This window comes from Siphateles boraxobius, unplaced genomic scaffold, assembly GCF_051911475.1.
Source record: "Siphateles boraxobius isolate OS27281-9 unplaced genomic scaffold, OSU_SipBor_1 7, whole genome shotgun sequence".
In the NCBI taxonomy this organism is placed as follows: Eukaryota; Metazoa; Chordata; class Actinopteri; order Cypriniformes; family Leuciscidae; genus Siphateles; species Siphateles boraxobius.
Window position 1 is genome coordinate 15,744,277 of NW_027509197.1, and position 21,241 is coordinate 15,765,517.

A 21,241-nucleotide genomic window follows, 5' to 3' on the forward strand; every position below is an offset into this window, starting at 1 on the left:
TACGTGCGTATGTTCCACAAAGCACAAACACCTTCAACATGAGGTTTTACCTTTACCTTTTTTTTAAATAGCTTGGCTACAGTGCTGATTGTTTTATGATTTTCGTTGTTATGTTTCATGTATTCATCAAGATTGTTTCAAACAATTAATAACATTAGGCTACTATATTAATATGAAATATTACTAGGCTATAGGCTACTGTTGTGTTCAAAGAATAACAATATAATAACAATAGCATATTAACGTGTAGCTTATTTATGTTTTGCTTATCGTGTAGACAAAAAATGGGCCTAATTAATTTAAGCTTTAAAGCTAGTTGGATTAATAAACGAGAACAAATCTGATGAATAGCTTAATTAAATTACATTTCAAATTAAGACGTTTTAGGGGAAATATATTTAGAAATACTAAACAAACTTACAAAAAATACTTTCAAAGTTTCCTTACCGCTAGTAGTAAATTATGCAGATAACTTTCTACTACATCATAGACATTTAACTGCGAATTAGTAGTCGGAGCACCGCGCTGCACCCATTATCTCGTTTACACCGCATCTTACTTGAGTTTAACCCGAGTTTAAACCCTAAAACATCTGGCCTGTGCGATTTTATTTCTAAACATTCAAAATCGTTTCAACTGTTTCATTTTCAACAATAGTAATTCGGCTGATGAACTTTGATAGGATTCCTGTAAATGGTTATCTCCGTGCGTTATTCTGAATACTAAACCGATAGCCTTTTTCATAACTGCTCAAATTAATTGTTAACTGATTTATTAGTCCATCATGCGATGATTAATAAAGTGTGGATTAAATATGGCTAGTTTAATTGCACGCAGTTTTGAATTTCACAACAAAAATAAATAAGAGACCATTATTATTATCATTATTAGGTTTGCTGTTTATGATTAACTAAAAGGGCTATTTAAATATTAATTATTTGCATTTGTTATTTTATTATTAGGCTGTACTGTTATAAAGAAATGAACAGACCATTTGTTTTGGAGAAAGAGAGTGAGGAAGCGGTAAATCTCACTATGGGACTCTTTATTCTCGCTGGATGAAACGTTCCCAAAACACACGGATTAGCTTCTCTTTTTTTATTTTAAAGAAAATACTAATAATCGGTTTGACCGCAGAATTACATTGTTTCGTCACTGAATGCAGTAGGCCTATATTTTAATGATTCTTAACGCTTAATTAGAGAAAAGGCTGACCCCAGACTTTCATAAACAGAGCTCAAAGGGCTCTCGGCATGCGCATCACATAAGCCATTAACTAACTCAACACACACTTGACCGCGCATCGCTTGGTATCATGAGCGCTGCATTCGATTAGCACACTGTCCATGGATTATGATAAAACTCCTACTAAATGACGGACACGTTTTGTTGTAATTTGACAGGTTATTTAACTACCGCAGTCCAATATTAGCAAGTGAGCATGCTTGCACTTTGCGTATTATTTTTTATTTAGCTGCTCATATGGAGTTATACCAACGTTACAACTCTGGCACATAACTCACCAGCTAAAAATAGCGTATTTGAACAAGGCGAAAATGAATGACACTTTCAAAGCAAAGAGTAAAAAACTGTCAAATAACAAGCGTCTTTTCTTCGCCATTCCGTCAGCATATAGGCTATAGAGAACGGGAAAAAAACCATCTCTAAACAAAGAATCATTTTGCTGGACTGATCATTAATTGCCCTGTGGAACGAATAAACTCCCCATTTAATGCTTGAATTCAGAACGCAGCTTGGAGAATAATGCATGTGCAGTGTGACGATGAAAACGTTTCCAATCGTAATTTAAAAGAATTCAGAAAATATTAGTGCACAGTTAATAATGTTTTCATGATTTATGATGACTTCTTTTAGGAGTATTTCATCGAAAAGTAGGCAGAATTGGCTGAAGTCATTATACACCGGAATTTAAGGCTAGCCTATATATGAAAAAGACCTCGGATTTGAAATCGTCCCCAATTTAAAATTACAAGCATAACTCATTTTTAAAGAACACTTATTTATTCTTGGGGTATGAATTTGAATATTAGCCTGCTTTTTTCAAATTTTAGTTTATATATATATATATATATATATATATAATACACTCCTGGCATATTAAATTCATGTATTTGTTACAAACTTTTCAGGGATAAATGGGTATAAAATCTTGTATGATAAAAGTTCATCTTAGACTAAGTTTATCAAGACATTAAAACATGAACCATTTCTAATTTTATCAATTGCCTTGCCTTAAAACATAATTTTGCTTTGGACAGACAGTCTTGAAACCTCTTCACAGGTACATTCCTATAGGAGAACAAAAATCAGTACAAAAGGCTACAATTAAATTATTATTCGTGAGGTCATCTGAGCAGACATTGCCAAGAGTTTTTCACAACTCCAGGTCTGGCAGGTTCTCCTGCTCAACAGTTGTGTGTTGAGGCACGGGTGAGATTGAAAAGGATTTTGAACGCAAGTTATTCCTCTACAAATTAATTCATAAAAAGAAGATTGTTTATTTTTGTTTAAATAAATAGAAAAATGGTATGGCTACAGGATGTAATAAAACAAAACTGAGCATTTGAACAGACATGGGCAATATATGGTGACGGTGGTGTACCTTTTTTCACCAGTAAACTAAAAGAATCAAGACAGACAAAGAAGAGTTTGTTGCATCTCACGGTTTATCAATTGCCATAATAAAAGCCCACCAGTTTCCTGACTTCCGTCATCACAGGAACCGCCAGACTGCGAGCCTTCTCCGCTCCTTTGGCTAACAGACTCTCAAGATGGCCTCTGTCGGCCCTCAGTCTTTGGATCTCCAGCCGAATGGGTTGCAGCTTCTCTACCACAGCCTCGGCGACCACATTCTTGTACTGTCCAGTGTCCATACCTTTAGCCAGCCGAACCACCTCCTCCACGCTCTGTCCAGACACAGCCGCGTGCATCGAGACTAGGTTTGATACACCTGGTCGACTCTCAGGCTCATAGGTCACTTCAGAAGTCAAGTCAGTCACAGCTCTGCGAATCTTAAGGGCAATGTCATCAGGTGTATCGTTCAGGAAGACTGTAGATAGCTTTTGGGGGTCTGACTTGGACATCTTAGAAGATGGATCCCTGAGAGATTTCACCTTTCGAGTGACACCTGAGAGTTAAAAGGCGGGAAAAGTTAAACATTTCATCTGCAATCTCAGAGAAAAAGAATGGCACAAAAGCTGTCACTGGCAGTACCCTTTCAAAAGGTACACCTTTGTATCAAAAGTGTACATATTACTAGTAACTAAACCTTTTAAAGGGTACCATACCAGTTCTCAGAGTGTAGTCTTTCCTATTCACTATCGTTCAAAAGTTTGGAGTCAGTAATATTTTATTTTGAAGCATTTTAAATCATTCTTTTATTAAAAAAGGACACATTAAGGGTCAATGATTTTCATTGATCGGAATGTGACGGTAAAGACATTTATAATGTTACAGAAGATTTCTATTTCATATAAACCCTGTTCTTTTGAGTGGTCTATTCAAAGCAACCTGGGGAAAAAGAAAACACGGTTCCCACAAAAATATTAAGAAGCACAAATGTTTTCAGCATGATAATAGAATAATACATAATAATAGAATGATTTCTGAAGGATAATGTGACACTTAAGACTGCCGAAAATTCAGCTTTCCCATCACAAGAATAAATTATATTTAGAATATATTAAAATAGAAAACAGTTTATTTAAATTGCAATATTACTATTTTTACTGTATTTTTGATCAAATAAATGCATACTTGGTGAGCACAAGAAACTCCTTTCAAAAACTATTTAATATAGCATTTCCCTTAATAATAGAAAGTCACTGACACAAAAGGTGTGTCAGATGTTAAATTCAGAAACCGCTATGATAGATTTAGTTCAGTAAGGGATTCGCCTTATTGAAACTTAACTACTTTTTACTTATTTTTTTAAAAAACTATTCATTAAATGAACTGGCTCATTGGTTCATGTAATTGAGTCATGGTGCTGAAAACGGTGCAGGAAACATGAGTTAATACAGATTTCTCTGAAATGCTCCTTTTAAAATACTGCCTAATCATTCTGAATACAAAAGTAATCACAGAATGCAATCATCCACTTTTTATAAAATCAATTTCAGTAAATTAGCATTAAACAGTGACCACACTCAAAAAGTTTTGAGATTGAAATTTAAGTATCTCAGGAAATATATTATTTCTTTGTAAGATATAAATATTATTTCTTTGGGAGATCACAACACAGATGGGCTCTAATGGTCGGATCTTTGATTTGGTTTCAGTGCAACAGATATTGTTTGGCTTCTTCAGCTTTGGCTCCAGAATGCAGGCACAGTCTTCCTACACATGTAAGAAGAGCGGCGTGAAACGGTCCTTCGTGAAGTCACTATAGGGAAAGTGACCCCCCCCCCAAATCCATTATCACCCCATCACTCAGATAGAGGAAGAGAACATTCCTTTAATCACAGCGCCATTGCACACATGACTGGCTTCATATTGTGCTTTTATGATGGCGATAATTATAGAGAATGAAAGACTGTAGCTCAAACTGATGGTCCAACATGCCTGCCATGTGTGCGCACGACTTCTTATGCGATTGTATGCAGTTGTGCGAACGTGTAACACACAGAGAGGAAAGCAGGGCGCTTGAGCAAACACTTGAGAGCACTGACTCATTTGTGTGTTCGCTGAATGACACAGAGTAATTGGTTGTACTTTTCCACTTTATAGAGTTTGTGTGCAGGTGAACCTTTATGAGAAAAACAGACCGATTAAAATTGGAAGTTAATGTCATGAGATAAATACAAGAACTTCCAAACATACTAAGCAGGGCACGAGGCTCGGGGAAGAACTCTCCATACTGGTTGTTAAAGATGCGGGCCAAGTCCTGGGCGAGCTCCAAGTGCTGGATCTGGTCCTCCCCTACTGGCACATGTGTGGATCTGCACAACAATAACATCAGTCTCTCTCAAACAAAAAGCTGGTAATAAAACCGCACTAAGAACAAAACACATCAAGAGCAGAGCCAGTCATACTTGTAGAGCAGAATATCCGCTGCTTGTAACACTGGGTACGTATAAAGGCCCACACTGCCTTCATTCTTCTCCATGCTCTTCATCTGCAAGGACAAGAAATGGCGGATCCATTACCACTGGAAGGACAGTTTGAAATAAATCTAAAGCACCTTTCATTACATTTGGCTGCAACTGTCTGTTTTCTTATTACAATGAGGTCTAACATCAAGCGCCGTCTCAGTGTCCCAGATCGGGCTGAATGAAGGAGTTTTGCCACATTAACGCACACAGGCAACATCCAAAGGCCACTTTACGCCACGTTTCACATGCACTCAGCTGTTGAGTAAACAGCTAGGTGTTTTCCCTGCAGCGGTAGGAGGCTTCTGGCCGAGCGCTCCGTCAGCAGCAATATAAAAGGGTTGTCCTCTCTGGGTGAATCACAGTCATTATCAAGCCCTGTCTCTCCCTGCCAGGTCCGCCAACCCTCACAACCGGCACAGGAAAACCCTGTCGCCGGGCCACATAGACAACAAACAGAGGGAGGCTTGAACATTTATTCCATCTTCTAGAAGGCTCTAATAAATAATGCATCTTTTTATTTAACACGATCACGAGCAGATAAAAATAAAATGTTTTACAACTGATAAATGCAGCAAAATAACAACAAAAATAGTGCTGTAATTACCTTCCATTGAGGCAGGTGCCGTAAACGCGGCATGCTGGTAAGGCAACCTAGGATCCATGCGAGCTCAGCATGTTCAGCGACCTGCATAGATCAATTGTATGATAATTAGATTTTCACAACAAAAATAACATGGCACGCATTTCTTTGTACGATCAATTTATTTATTAAGAAATACATTAAAAGAGTATTTCATTCATGCAATGCTTAGAAAGTATGTTTTTACATTTCATTTTATTTTGACAAAATCAGAGTGAACTGTCCTGATATTAGAGCTGCACGATTCTGGATGAATTGAGAATAACGATTTTTTTGTTTCAAACAGAGAACATGATTCTCCCACGATTCTGAATAGACACAAAATAACATTACATTTACTAGAGGTTCTGACAAAATGTTTCGGTGCTGGAGTCTATTTGAAAAGTTTAATAAATATGAATAAATTGTTTTGTTTTTTTAACGGTTTGAATGAATGATTCAATGATTCACTCAAAAATACTTCACTTGTTCATTACAGGATGAATCAGTTTTTGAACAAATCTCTTGAATAACTGATTCAATGACAAATGCACCTGCAGCTCTACCTGATATCATGTTGAAGAAAAAGCCTCATTAAAATAATGAATTTCTGCATTTCGGAGTTAGAAAACCAAACAGGAAAGGCCATCATATAGAGTGTGTGTCAAGGACAATAAGTCTTTGAAAATATCAGATAATTTGATGTTTTCAGGACATGGCAAGTTTAGTTAAGGTTGCAAAATTTAGTGCAACTCCACAAAAACTTAATGATATCTATTAATAAATTACTATAATTATATTATATATTATTATATATATATTACTCTTGATATGTGACAGTACATTACGCATAAACTAGGCATCTTTGTAGCGCCCCTGTGTGGTAGTGAAGAGAACAAGATGTTCCCACACCTCCCAACAGGTGCACAGTAGAACAGTAAGGATGCCTCTCTACAGAAGCATGCGCACACACAGATTCGAAAGAAAACACTCCTCAACATCATTCTGCTTCAGAGAATTAAACTTTATGGGTGCTGGCGACTCGCCCGCCATCTCTCATATAATCTCACAAAAGGATCCTGAGGCATCTGATGTAAACCCCGAGAGGAATGAATATAAAATGTGATATTTATTACAGTTAGCTAATCTATGTGTGAGGGTGAGACAGCAGATACAAAGAAGACTGAGGGATCATGGCAGAAAATTTGATATAGTGGTGGTGGTGGATATCTCAGATGACCTCATTTGTCAGATTTGTGCAATCAACTGAGACACAAAAAGAGTAAGTGAAACAATAGAACCCTAAATATAAACTGTTTATTCCTCAGAAACATCAGTGAAAACTAATTTAAAAGAAACGTGAAAGGCCGCAGTGAAAAAAAGGATCTAATTTACGCACAGACTTCAATTATGCAAGTCTTCCAGAAACGTACACATAAATCTATCTGTTGTGTGGATACTGTTTTGGTAAAAGAGTTTCTGCAATTTACCACAAATACACATAAAGCTATAACACAACGCCCTGTACTTAAGATTCGGTTGATTTTAGCTTGTTACCATTTTTTCAATGAAGCCAAGTGTTTTCCTTGGGCCAGGGTATTATTTTCACATGTGGAACAGTCTTGTGCTCGTATGTTCGATGGGAGGTCTTAAGTCCTGCCAAGATATGTGGCATGAAGTTAAAATGGAATAAAATCAGGGGGAGTGCGAGTGTGTGTGTGTTTTCACATGCTCGCTGCAAAGTTCCAGTGAGAAAACACAAAAAACCCCAACACACTTTTACTCTGCTGCACAACACACACAAACACACACAGTTGAAAGCATATCAGGTGGCTGAGAGGAAGAACATGTCCACACTTATTATAGTTACCCTTCAAAAGTTGCTCAATTCGAGAGAAAAAGTGCTGGACAGCTAGCGAGTTGCTGCGTACAGTAAAATCTATTATTATCCTCCTTTCTGCTTCATGTGGTCACTTTGAAGTGAACCGTGAAAACGAAGCTGTGCGTTTTCCCCACACCGAGAATTTGTAGAGATAGGAATCGGTTCGGTAGAATATGCATTTAAAGCTAGACTCCATTATATAAATATTTGGCGATGGAAAATATGTTTTAACTGCCTACCAGTAGTTCAGACCAATAAAACGACCGGACGCCTTTTTAGAATGAGACTTCTGAAGTTATTCGAAAGGTGCCTTTTACATTATTTGACATTGTTTAGGCAGCAGGTAACTCAGTTCAAAAACATTATACTAGTAGCAGTTATGCATGGTTTAAAGGGATAGTTGAAAATTCTGTCATCATTTACCCTCATGTCATCCCAAAGTTACCTGCATTGCTTTGTTTCTTCTGTGGAATGCTTTGGACTCCATTGACTTTCATTGTGTGGATAAAAACAGTTCATCAAAACATCTTCTTTTGTGTTCAGCAGAATAAAGTAAGTCACGCAGGTTTGGGACAACTTGAAGGTGAGTAAATGATGATAGAATATTCATTTCTGGATGAACGATCCCTTTAATGTGATTAAATACATGTTTATTTGGAAGCAAGTCTCCAGCAGGACTTACTTGAGACTGCTGAAAGAGGATGGAGCGAGTCGGGTCAATGCCACAGGCCAACAGACTGGCGGCCATGTCCAGGATGTTGTCTCGCAGTATCTGAGGGTCCTGAGGCTGGGTGATGGAATGAAGGTCTACTATGCTGTACATGACTGAACTGTACTCGTCCTGCAGGGCCACCCAGTTCTCTAGAGCTCCCAGATAGTTCCCGAGGTGAGGAACACCCGTGGGCTGGATTCCTGAGAAAACTTGCCCTTTAGGGTGGCTCTGTAGGTAAAAAAAAAAAAAACAAGAGACAAAATCGGTTAAGAAGACAAACAATAATAAGAGAAAGAAAAGATGGCATAAAAGTGAATGTAACGAATGTTGGTGGTGCACCTACATGAAGAAAGGGGACGCCTTACACAGTTTTATGAATGTTATCAAAGCGATAAATCCAAAGTATGTCTCACACTAACAGAGCACCCTACCGGGTGAGAAAGTGCTAGAGCGCAACTGCTCCACAGCCAATGAAAACACTCCACAGTTCACAGCCACCCAATAGCAGCTTTTAAGAGTGACATAGTTGTGGAATAACAATCACAGTAGTGGTCCAACCCGAAAAAGCAATAGAAGAAAGCAGTGTGATGTTGTAAACCCATAAAGTATATTAAAGATTGGGAAGAATAAAACAAAGAGCTCATTTTAAAATGCTTGGACAAGAGAAGGAAGCCCCTACTCCTTAGTCTTTATTTGGTTGGATTCTTGCCTACAGACCTCTGGACAAATTTTTTGTTACAAGCAGGCCTAGATGAGACATGTTTCTGACAGTGGTTGGTAGCAGTAAGCTCAGGCGTTGTTGATGCTCTGAAAAAAAACTAAATTCAAAACTTCCAAACTCTAACTTTTAAAACTTCAACTTTCAAAACTCCCAAAAAATCTAGTATTTAAGAAAAAATTACCATTACAGCATAAGAATATTAAAACACGGAAAGCACACTTGCAAGAAAATAGCCATTAACACCTGTATGAGTTAACTTATTTTGAGGTCCATTTACAATCTAAGATCTTTGGCTGATCTAAAATCAGTTTGGCTTGAGGGAAGCCTATAGGCAAGGGAGTACAATCACTGATCCAGTGTCATTAGCTAGTTAGCCTATATATAAGGACAGAGTAGGCTATTTATGCCATTACTGGGTGAGTAATTGCAGTGCAGTGGCCTGAATGCACAGGGCCTCTCTGAGGTGTCAGAAGTGATTTGGGGCAGAACGGAGTCTGGTTCATATGTTCTCTCACCTTGCGCTGTTCCCCTCTTCCCCTCCAGCCGATCATTAACCATCCAGACATGGTAATGGTGTCATTTGAGACAATCACACATAAGCTGAAACAACACTAGTCCCAAATACCGAAGGAATAATCAGCATATCGTACCTCACATCTACCGACAATAAGGAATGTCTTAAAAATCAGTTTTTTTATATCCATTTTTTTGGCAGCTGGTGATGATGGGGGATTTTTTTTCAACAGGTACATTACATAGTAACCTGAAAAATGCCTTTTTCCGATGTCATTCTTCATTATTTATAAAGGAAGGTTCAAACAATGATAGGGCCATCAGTTAAACAATACAGAAATTCCTAATTCTGCAATTTTTATTTATATGTGTTGATACCATAAATAAATAAATAAATAAAAACATTTTTAAAATGTCCTTGTTTAGTCTGAAGTCAATTGAAAAAGCTTATTTATTTTATACATTGTACATCAAACTGTATTAATGCAATTTGACTTCATAGTGAAATGACTTAAATGTACAAGTCTTGAGGCTTTAAATTGTAATTTGTAAATGCATCAGGAAGAAAAATAATGCTTAAGTCAAACACAGATGTTAGACGGAATCCCTGTTAATTTAAAGTCTAATGTGAAATAAAATACTTTTAATTTTACAAATAAATCATGACACACTATACTATTCCCATTCTCACCTACAGTAATTTCACCTGCTCTCTCTCCTCAGCTGTACCACCAGCACAAACCCATTCTTGATGACACCTGGCAGGAGCAGTAACTTCTCTCCTAATGTTTTACACTGACAAACGCAACACTGTTGTACCACAGTGCAGCAAAGTAGCAAAAGAAATCCGACAGGTCTACCATATGGAGTACACATTAAACCGAACAAGTGTGTGCGCAAGCTGATAGGGTTACATGGTACACCTACGGTCCCTGTTCTTACACTCATGTAGGCACTTTATAGGAGTATTTAATTGAAAGAGTGTCTGTGTGTGTTCCAGTAGGTGCAGGATAGAGAGAGCTAGTCTAGAAAAAAAAATACATACAGTGAGTGGAGGTCCAGAGTATTTTGGGTGATTCCATCTCAAGTATGGTTGGGTATGTTTTTTTGTTTTTTTTTGATAACGGTGTCAAATTGATACTTTTAAAACGGTACCAGTGCCTAAACGGTGCCTGAACCGATACTTAAAAAAAAAAAGAGCTTAAAAATGATGGTGAATGACATTAAAAACGGCTTTTTTATTTTGAAAAAAATCTTAAAATTGAATATATTAAAAATTTCAAGTATAAATATAAGTAGTCTAAATAAAAAACAACAAATTTACATTATACACAATAAAACCTACGCCACCTATGCCAACTACAATAATTTAAACCAAAAAAACACTACAGTAGCCTACTAATAACAGCAAAGTCTGTATTCTTGGTATGCAACAAACCAGCTTTACATTTCAGTAATTCTTTTTACATGTTTTGCCTTTTCTGGCAAAATACGACACCTCTCCTGACTTATTGCATATCCTGCACAAGGTGAGCGTTATTTTAGAACACATCACCTTAAAGGTGCTCTAAGCGATGTCGGGTGATGTCACTTCTATGTATTGTCAAACAAAACGGAGGCTAGCTAGACCCTCCCTCCTCCTCATCCGCGCACTAACCCCCCCAAACCCTTCTTGTCGGTTATTGGCTGGAACAGTATGTTATGTTTCGTGGTGCGGGTTAGCTCAGTTTGTTTTTGTTGCCGTAAGTGGAGCCTGGGGTGTCTGCAGAGACCGCGTTTTTAATGGTTTGTTCAAGGGACAGGCAGCTAGCAGATAGTGAGGAGATGTTTGCTGTATGTGACAAACAATGTTTTGGGCTAAAAAACGCGTGACAATGCTTAGAGCACCTTTAAATGGCGTGACGCGAAACCCCTCCTGGAAGAAGAAAGCCGTCATGTTTACAAATGTGACAATGAGCTCTTATGCTGGATTTCAAAAGTATGTGAACTTCGCGGCTCTATTGTTGCAGTAAACTTGCACAACGTTCTTGAATGATTAATTTATTAGATGTATACGACGGTCTGTTGTAGTAACGTCCATTTCACATTTTCACACTAAACATGACGCGGAACAAAAACTATGATTGGTTGCGTTACATGTCAGTTGATGAAAACGCGATCTGAACGTTCTAATCACACTGGTGTGAAGCGATCCACATGCGGTGATGATGCTTGCGTCCGTTTCGGAGAACCAGAGTGCAAATATTTCAAGTTTTCAACCGACAGCTGAGGCATTTAAGTGGAACCGGAACCTGCGTTTTGATTCGGGCCGGTTACATAAAGGTAGGCCTACCCGTTCCATTTCGGTACCGGGTTTCGGTACCAAACCCTAATCTCAAGTGGCTCAAAACTGCTAAAGTTCTGCATTAAAACAAAACAAACAAAAAACTGGTGGTTTTGCAATACCAACAGACACAAACAAAAAGAGGTCAAGAACCTCCATTTGACTACTTGAAATGGACTGACCCTTTTCTATAAACATAGTGATAGTATTGCAGGACAGTTAGAGCGATGGAATAACTGTAAAATTAGGCTCCAAGGCCACCATGGACAGAATAACAACTAACACTTAAATCTTCATTGCAAACAGATTAGGTTAGCTGTAAAAACAATTTAATATTTTGCAACTATACTAAAGGTTTTCATGCTCAGAAAGGACTTGTTATAACCCAGTGGTTTTCAAATAGAGAAATAAAAAAAACTTCATATCATTTGTTCAAAGGCTGTGTCCAATCAAAATCAAAAATGTTCATCTGTCACTTGGTAAAAGTGACAGACACTCACAAACCCAATAAAATAATAAATACATAAAAATGATCGAATCATTTACTTGTTTGATTTATAGATATATTTTATTTACTGTTTAATTTAGGCAAAGCATTGTCTCCACTAGATGTCAAAGTTAAAATTAGACATGGACTGACACAATGAGCTTGTAATTAACAACTGGTCACTGCTATGCACACAAGTTCAGCTGCTGCCTTAAATTAAGTAATCCTACAATAAACGGGCTACAGTCATTTCAACTCATTTATCTTGTCTAGTTGTATCTCATACAACTTAAAAATGAAGTTGAAATAAGTTTTTCAAAAAAATTACTATTTTGATGAGTTTAAGTAATGGAAAAACATTTGTTGCCATGTATTACGGATCATCATTTTTACAGTGAGAAGACATTCACCAAGAAATGATAAGAACCCTAAAGAGCCATCAAGACCTTGACGAAACAGACAGCCTAGCTGGGCTCTGACATCTCGGCAGAAACGGCCATCTTTGCATGCCAATTCCAACATTACCTTTCACCACCCTTTATGGTTCTGCAGGAAAGCATCAGCAGCTCACTAAATGTGGAGAAGCTCTCCACAGGAGCTGATATCAGAGAGGGAGCGTGAGGCCGGTTCTGAACGGCACCTCTGACCCTCCCGCCCCAGTCCATTTGTCCCCCACTAAGCTTCAGACACACAGAACCTACTGTTACAGTGTCTATCAGCATCGCCTCACTCACCCTATTAAAACAGACATCACGCTGAACAGCAGAAACACATGCCTTAATCCTGCCACTCTCCGCTGGGCTACCCAACAAAGCCCCGCTTTGGTGAAGTAAAGAGCAGAAAATCATTTTTATGCACCTTCCCATGCCCGAAACGGTGGGGAATGTGTGTTTTTGCCGTACTGAAACACACTCAGCTTGAAGCGAAGTGCGAACGACTGAAAATAAAACAGGAAAGAGACCTGTTTTGAGGGGAAAACACATTAGAGAATATGAGTGACAAAGCCAAAAAAGCAGAGAAAGAATGAGCAGGAGACAGAGGTATTTTGTGGGGAGGAGGGTCGTGTACAGGAGGTGGCAGGGGGGCAGGAGACGGAGCGTTTGATTAAATCTGCGGTTGACGTTTCGGACAGGTGAGATTGATGAGGTTCCTCTACGCTTCACACTGTGCGGAGAGCGCAGGGAGAGGAACAGAAACTCGCAGTGTGGAGAGCCAGGGCTGGGGGCCCTCTCACACCGTGGGGTCCCCGGCCTGATTAATGGGGCTGGAGTCCCTTCAAAAACAGCGCTCCCAGCAGAAAGGGCCGCACCGCGCTCCAAAAATAACCAGGACGGGACAGAAACTCCAATACGGGCCGCGGCTCGGAGGCCATACCCTGAACCATTTAGGACCAATCGCTTTTGTTTCAGTACAATCCTCCCTCTGCTGATCGCATTACATATTAAAAGATAGGTTACGCTTAGTCTGACATGAAATATAATTATTTGCAAGCTACACAGAAAAGGCTGCCGAAATCTTAAACCAAAACCCAAAATGCCTGGCACTGAGAAGGATAAATGTCTTGCATGGATTATATTGTGATATTTGGACACCCTTTATAAACTACGCTAAGCAAATAAAGGACAAATCCACTCCGACCTTTTTTCCCTTTTGAGACTCGACAGGAAAAACGCAGAGGCGCTAGCCTACTAATGACAAATTAAACACATAAAAGTCACAACGAAGCAGAAATAACCTGCACACACCTCATAAATTTATCAATGTGTAATTATGGTAACACTCAGGAACTTCTGAGCCAGAGGGGTTTTTTTTTTCCTCGTTCCCTCTAATTTCCTGCAGAACTGACTGTTGGTTTGAGCACAACCCTGAAGCTTGATACCAGATAGTGGGTGCAATTCAATTAACTATGTCAGATTTTCTGTTACCATAAGTCTACAGGCCAGAGTATGGCACAAAACTCAAGCTTTACTCGACAGGAATTTAGAGCCAAAATACACTAAATTATCAAAAATATTATGACGCTAGAGGGATCTGGAGGGGTTATTCAGCACATATTGCATTCATCCTTCAGAATGATGAACTGAATTACAAAACGGAGTTTGAAATAAAGTGCTTAGTTGACATGTAAAAACAAATCGTGTAATTAATAAATATAATCAGGCCCAGCTCATGTGCGCCTCCTTTCCTACGGTATCCTCTCCGGGCGGCTCTTGGAGTAGGTTTAATGGTTTTAGCTGACATGAGAGTTAGAGCATTTGGACCTGAAGAAGAATTAAGAGCTGTTTCCTTTTTGTGCAACACAAGGCTGAGATGACTGATATCAGCCATTAAGACCACAGGCGATTAAGGGCCGGATAGGGAGCGTCATGTTTTATAACACAGCTTGGAGCGAAGGCCCACTGCATCCTGCTGCCTCATGCTGCAACGTATGGAAGGATAATCAGGGAATTTTCATGGATGTGATGTGATTGGAACAAAAGCTTAAAACTGGCATGACTTTATTGTCTAAATAACTGCATAAAACACTTACACAACAGGGGTATTTCAGCAGCTCCAGAAACAAAACAAGAGTTGTCAACACAGAGTGAAAGGTTAATGCTGAATTTAATTAGCATTTTTTATTAGTGGAAACTTGCTGATTTTGGTGGTAAGAAAATCTAAGTGACTAATCCCCTTTATTGAAGTGCTCCTTTTATTTGCTTGCCAAGTGGATCGATTTCAGACCCATTTTGACATTTTATATACAAGATTTATTTATAGGCATAGATTTCATGAAATTAAATTCCCCTCTCACTTATTCTTGGTGATAAATCTATTTGAACTATTCAAATCTGTGCTCATCTCTGGGTTTTCACACCATAATTAAATGACTTTCCATAACCATTCCTTTGCCAGGAATACACTCCATGTTTTGACGCACATCACACCTAGCAGCATTGTGAGCATCCGCACTAGCACGCAGTCCCCGACATTTGGAGAGAATTAAAACAAATGAAAACCAACACCTCATTTCAAATGTTGTTGCTGGTAATAAAGGACTGTTGGGATGGTTTTGACGTCTTTCTGCAACCTCACTCCCACAGTCGAAGCACTCTGCACTTTAGCGTCCCAAACGACACACTGCCTGTAGTTAACAAAACAGAGACTGGCTGCCAGCGGTGGACGCACATTCCTACACGGCAAGTGTGCTGAAGCCATCAAATAAAACTGGTTGTCAATCAAGTCAAGGCAGTGGGGGCTTCACATGCTCAGTAAAAGGCACAACAGTTATAATTTACTGTGCTTAGGTCCAGTTAGAGTATACACTTAGGAAATTGCATTGTTAATTAACAGTTCCTTAACATACTCCAGTTCACTTTGAGTACCGGGATTCCCATATAGAAAAAAAAGGGGGTGAAGGCTGTTATAATCAGTGTTATTTTACGATGGTTCCTAACAGTGAGACATGGCTAATTGAGCAAGAATGAGCAAGTGAGTTTTGCAAGGAGGGTCAAGATAATCTAAATATAAAAGTGGTATAGGTTTAGACTTTAATAAATAATAATTTAAAAAAAGTAGTTAAAGTACATTTTTTGTCAACTACTCAGCCACCATGAAATCAAAACTGATTTTTTTATTGAATATTGCAGTTTTATTATAAATGAATTATTCACGCACATCATTATTTTTAAATGAATGTGCCTTCGTAATCTTTGATCAAAATAACTTCCCCTCCATCTTGCAGCGACATCTCTTCTCTAATGATGTGTTTACTGGCACGAGGGCAGGACAACCTGTCACTCATATGACATCACAGCAAACACAAACATCCAAACAATTCCTATTGGACAAAATCAAGTCCCGCCCCAAGTTGTTTCTTGTTCAAGAAGTCTTCACTCTTTTTCTTCAAATGGATAGACATCACAATAGACCTTAGTCGGGTTAGACACCATATTGAATTTAACACAGAAGAAAACAAGGCTGTGAGGGATAGACTTACACTCTTTACAATGGCAAGCAGTGTATAAAGGTCTATATCACACATGCCTGGAAGTTTCTAGAATTCTTAGTAGTGTTTAATTGGGGTTCAAGCTAAACTTTGCAGGACAGTGGACCTCCAGGAGCAGGATTGGACACCCCTGGTCTAGATCAAGTCATTTTCAGAACTCACAACTTTCAAAACTGTTTCAAGGAGTTTTTCTCAACTAGTTTGTTTGTTTGTTTTTCCGGAAAGACGTTTCATGTACGTTGTTAATAAACTGTATAATTCAGTGAGTGCACTGTACTTCAATCCCTCAGAGCCTCGTTTTCATTCCTGTCAAAATTTAAATATGGCACTAGCCGCACTACCATAATTAAGGTCTACAGGGAATTCTAGGCTATAGCTATCACAACTTTCATTTCATGCCGACTTGAAAATAGTATCCTTTGGCGTAAATCTATACAATAAAATTCAAAGACCTAAATGCTTAAACAGTATTGTAATAATAAAATGAGAGAATTTGTTGTGCACTAATTATACAAGGTAAATATATATTTCATGATTTCACAGAAATCTTGAAAGATATACAACAGAGAAAAACATAAGATTCACCACAACTATAATTTGCCAAGCCACAGTACTCAGTGCTAAAATACTGAATGTTATCGATCGTATTGCACCGGCAAAAGTAAAGAGAAATATGAGCAAACAAAAATCACCATGGAGAACCACCATAGCGGTAAACGCCCTTAAAAGAGAATGTAGGAAACAGAACGGAAAGCTAAACTACAAATCCACTATGACATCTATAAACAAAGCCTTGGCAATTTTAATATTGAGTTATGCAGGGCCAGACAGCAACATATATCGAAAATGATTAATAATAGTATTAATAATACCCGCACTTTATTTATCAAGATTGACAAGCTTACAAATCCAATACAGCAAATAGCCTCAGAATTTACATCCACTATGAAATGTAATGAATTTGCGTGTTTTTTTAGTGAAAAAATTATAAATATTAGACGGATTATCAGTACTACACAGTCTAACACTGACTCTATACCGTCATTACAACCACTAAGACATAACTTGGTTATTATCTCACATTTTAATGTAATCAATCAAAAATTCCTAGAAGAAATAGTTAGACATCTTAAATCTTCCACATGCTGTCTAGACATAATACCTTCAGACTTTTTAAAAACAATTTTTAGCTCTATAGTAACAGATTTGCTGCAAATAGTCAATAGTTCTTTGCAATCAGGCGTTTTTCCAACGTCCTTGAAAACCGCTGCCATTAAAAAAGAGAACAATGGATGCTTCTATAATGAACAACTATAGACCTATTTCAAATCTCTCTTTTATAGCCAAGATTATTGAGAAGGCTGTGTTTATTCAACTAAATGAGTTTGTGACTTCAAGTGGTCTTTTAGATAAATTTCAGTCAGGTTTTCGACCACAACATAGTACTGAATCAGCCCTAATTAAAGTTTTAAATAATATACGGCTGAATACTGACTCTGATAAAATAACAGTTTTGGTTCTATTAGATCTCAGTGCAGCATTTAATTCTTATAGATAGGCTGGAAAACTGGGTAGGAGTCTCCGGGATAGTCCTTGATTATATACTTAGTTACCATCGGAAATTCTAAATCTGATAGGGTGGCCATGACATGCGGAGTTCCACAGGGATCAGTTCTTGGACCGCTACTGTTTAATCTCTATATGTTACCTTTAGGCCAGATTCTACAGAACAATAACATTAATTACCATAGTTACGCTGATGACACTCAAATATATATGGCTCTTGATTCAGATGACAACAGTTCAACAGACTCTCTGTGCCACTGTATAGAACAAATAAAAACCTGGATGAATCTAAATTTTTTACAACTAAACCAAGATAAAACTGAGGTTATTGTTTGGCAACAAAAATAAAAGAACAAGTATTATTAAAGAATTAGATTCCTGATAAAATCAGGGATCAAGTGCGTAATCTCGGTTTTGTGATAGATTCAGATCTCACATTTAACAGTCATATCAGAGCGGTCACCAAAACAGCATTATATCATTTGAAAAATATATCTAGAATCAAAGGATTGGTGCCTCAAAAAGACCTAGAGAAGCTTATCCATGCTTTTATCTCTAGTAGGATTGATTACTGTAATGGCTTATTAACCGTACCTCCGAAGAAGACTGTAAAGCAGCTGCAGCTTGTTCAGAATGCTGCTGCTAGATTATTAACCAGGACTAAGAGAATAGAGCACACCACTCCGGTTCTTAAAACTTTGCATTGGCTCCCAATCAGTTATAGAATAGTTTTTAAAGTGATGCTTTTAGTCTATAAAGCACTGAATTGTTTAGGTCCTGAGTACATTTTTGAAATGTTTGAAAAATATAAACCAAACAGGACTCTTAGATCAATGATCTCAGGTCAGCTAGTGGAGCACAGAGTAAGAACAAAACATGGAGAAGCTGCGTTTAGCATCTCTGCTGTACACGACTGGAACAAACTACCAGAAGATATTAGATGTGCCCCGCCCGAACGTATTGATTTTTAAATCTAAGTAGAAAACATTTCTTTTCTCACATCCTTATGACTGAGCTCTTAAATCTAACTATACTGTTCAGCTTTACATTTTTTTATTTCTTATTAAATCTTTATAATCTTTTTTGTGTCTGTTTGTATCTTGTATTTTATTATGTTGTTTTTACTTGCTTTTTATTTATTTTATTTTATAGAATCATGAGATAATCTTTATGTTGTTATTGTGATACACAAGAAGTGAAAGATTCTTGGACATGAGGGGGGAAAAGTGTTTTTGAAGTTTCTTATGTTCACCAAGGCTGCATTTATTTGATTCAAAATACAGTATAAACAGTTGTATTATGATATAGCCATTAATCCAGTCTTCAGTGTCACATGATCCTAAAGAAATCCTTTTAATATTCTAATAAATAAAAAAAATCGTAATAATTTCTAGTGTTTCTGCATATAAGCTACATTTCTGCAGCACCACAGACCCCAATTTACTCACTGCAGTCTATGACTGCAGTTAAAAACCATGTCAAGATACTTAACTGCATGTTACATGTAATCCTGGCTAAATAAATGTTACTGCCACTTTTATCAAACTACTCTAGATAATTAAAAGGTTTAGCAACAAGACACTTAAAACTAACAATAGCAAGACAAAAAAACTAACAGCAAGGCGATTTTTAAACAATGTCGTTTTCACACATTAAACTATATTTGAAAAGAGTATATAGGCTACTGTTATGCGTTTAGATTGACAATTACACTTGTCGGATACTTTCAATGCATTACAGAACAGAGGTTTCCACTGAAGGTGAACATATTACAGATCCTCCATAAAGCTGTCAAACTACCAAATAAAACAATAGTAAAAAGAAAAGACCTTCTTACCATAGTTCCCGTCGCTTTCCCAGCTTTAAATAAACTTCGATGGGAATTACTCATGTGAATAAAGCGAAACAGAGATTTCATGTTACACTTCACGGACAGCGCCATCTTGAATGAATCATAAACACACAAGTACGGTGTCCAATAAGGGACATCGGGCAAAACAGGTCTCAATCATATTTCAGAAGCAACTGCCCATGAAAATCCCACCTCAGCGAAAATATTGGGCGACGGCGAATTCCAATCTAATTGAACATCTATATATGAATTCGTCTAATATGTTAATGCCTATATATCATACTCACTCCGAAGGGCAGAGAACTTGAAGGGAGCTGGGCACTTGTGTCTCACAATGAAGACGTTTACTTCAGTGTTCGTGTGAGAATCAATTTGAGCTTGAAACGGACAAAACTAACAAGTAAGCCTGTATATATTAATACAGAACATGTTTGTTTCCCTTATAAAAGAGATTAATTTTGTAGTTTTAGTCTCGGGTTATCCCGGAGTGTTTAACTACAATATAACTCCAATTAGGAAATAAATCTTCAGTTTTCAGTTGATGTGTGAACATTACTTCACAAAACAAAACATTATAACGTTGACATCCAAAAACCACAATAAATTTTGCGCTTTACTACTTTTAATGTGAAAGAATGGCCTGCTTTAAAATTCTGTTTAAAATTCAAACAATGTGTTTTTGAGCTCAGTTCAAGCGACACATGAACCTATCATATCTTCTTCTTTACTAGTTATAGCACGAAATAAACATGAATAAACATCAGAAGGTATATGTTGAAAGATACAGTACAAATCACTGGAATGTATCATCTCATGTAATTGCTCAATCAGTGGTTCAAACTGAAAAATTTCACATTTCACATTAATTTCACATTTCTGCCTCAGGAAAGCTATTCAATGACCATAACTCATTGGTTAACTAGAAAAAAATAACTCTAGAGAGGAGCATTTTGATAAATATATACACAAGATTACAAATTCAATAAGGCTATTACGGGCCGCTGTTTAAATGTTGATATTTCACTATAAAATAGAGTAAAAATATAATTATATTATTAAAAAATTTATATAAAAACTGACATAGGTGTAATTTAAACGTGTGTACAACTCAGTATTATCATTATCATAATCATCATCATCATCATCATCTTCTTCCACTTATCCGGGGCCGGGTCGTGGGGGCAGCAGTCTAAGCAGAGATGCCCAGACTTCCCTCTCCCCAGTGTTGTGGCAATAATTCTATTAAACAAAATCACTGCGTAAGAGAACTCTGATTCGAATTGTCTTTTAAAAAGTATTTATTCTTGCAAGAAGTACCCAGTCACCACACAGAAGTTACGCTATAGTGTGAGTGAGACAACACCAGGAAGGGCTGAACTGCTTTTATAACATTTCCAAGGTTACATGCAGTCTGTGTCTTTCATGAGGCAGGTTGCCAAATAAGGAATACACTGTTGCATATGC

The 21,241-nt window shown here is 37.5% G+C and overlaps 2 protein-coding genes across 2 annotated transcripts in view; one reads left to right on the forward strand and one right to left on the reverse strand.

The window, feature by feature from the left end:
* Positions 1 to 2,495: 2,495 nt before the first annotated feature.
* On the reverse strand, positions 2,496 to 19,896 carry wars2 (tryptophanyl tRNA synthetase 2, mitochondrial). The gene is made up of 6 exons (XM_077216153.1): positions 19,763 to 19,896; positions 8,298 to 8,555; positions 5,719 to 5,799; positions 5,055 to 5,137; positions 4,843 to 4,961; positions 2,496 to 3,148 (listed from the first exon to the last, which is right to left on the reverse strand). The coding sequence occupies exons 1-6, from the start codon at positions 19,865 to 19,867 to the stop codon at positions 2,691 to 2,693; spliced, it is 1,104 nt and encodes a 367-aa protein (XP_077072268.1). The 5' UTR covers positions 19,868 to 19,896; the 3' UTR covers positions 2,496 to 2,690.
* The window catches only part of LOC143723549 (kelch-like protein 9), a 66,500-nt gene continuing 58,024 nt past the window's right edge, over positions 12,766 to 21,241 (forward strand). The window contains exon 1 of the mRNA XM_077216147.1: positions 12,766 to 12,775. The gene's annotated coding sequence lies outside the window, so the exon portion shown is untranslated. The remainder of the gene's footprint in view (positions 12,776 to 21,241) is intronic.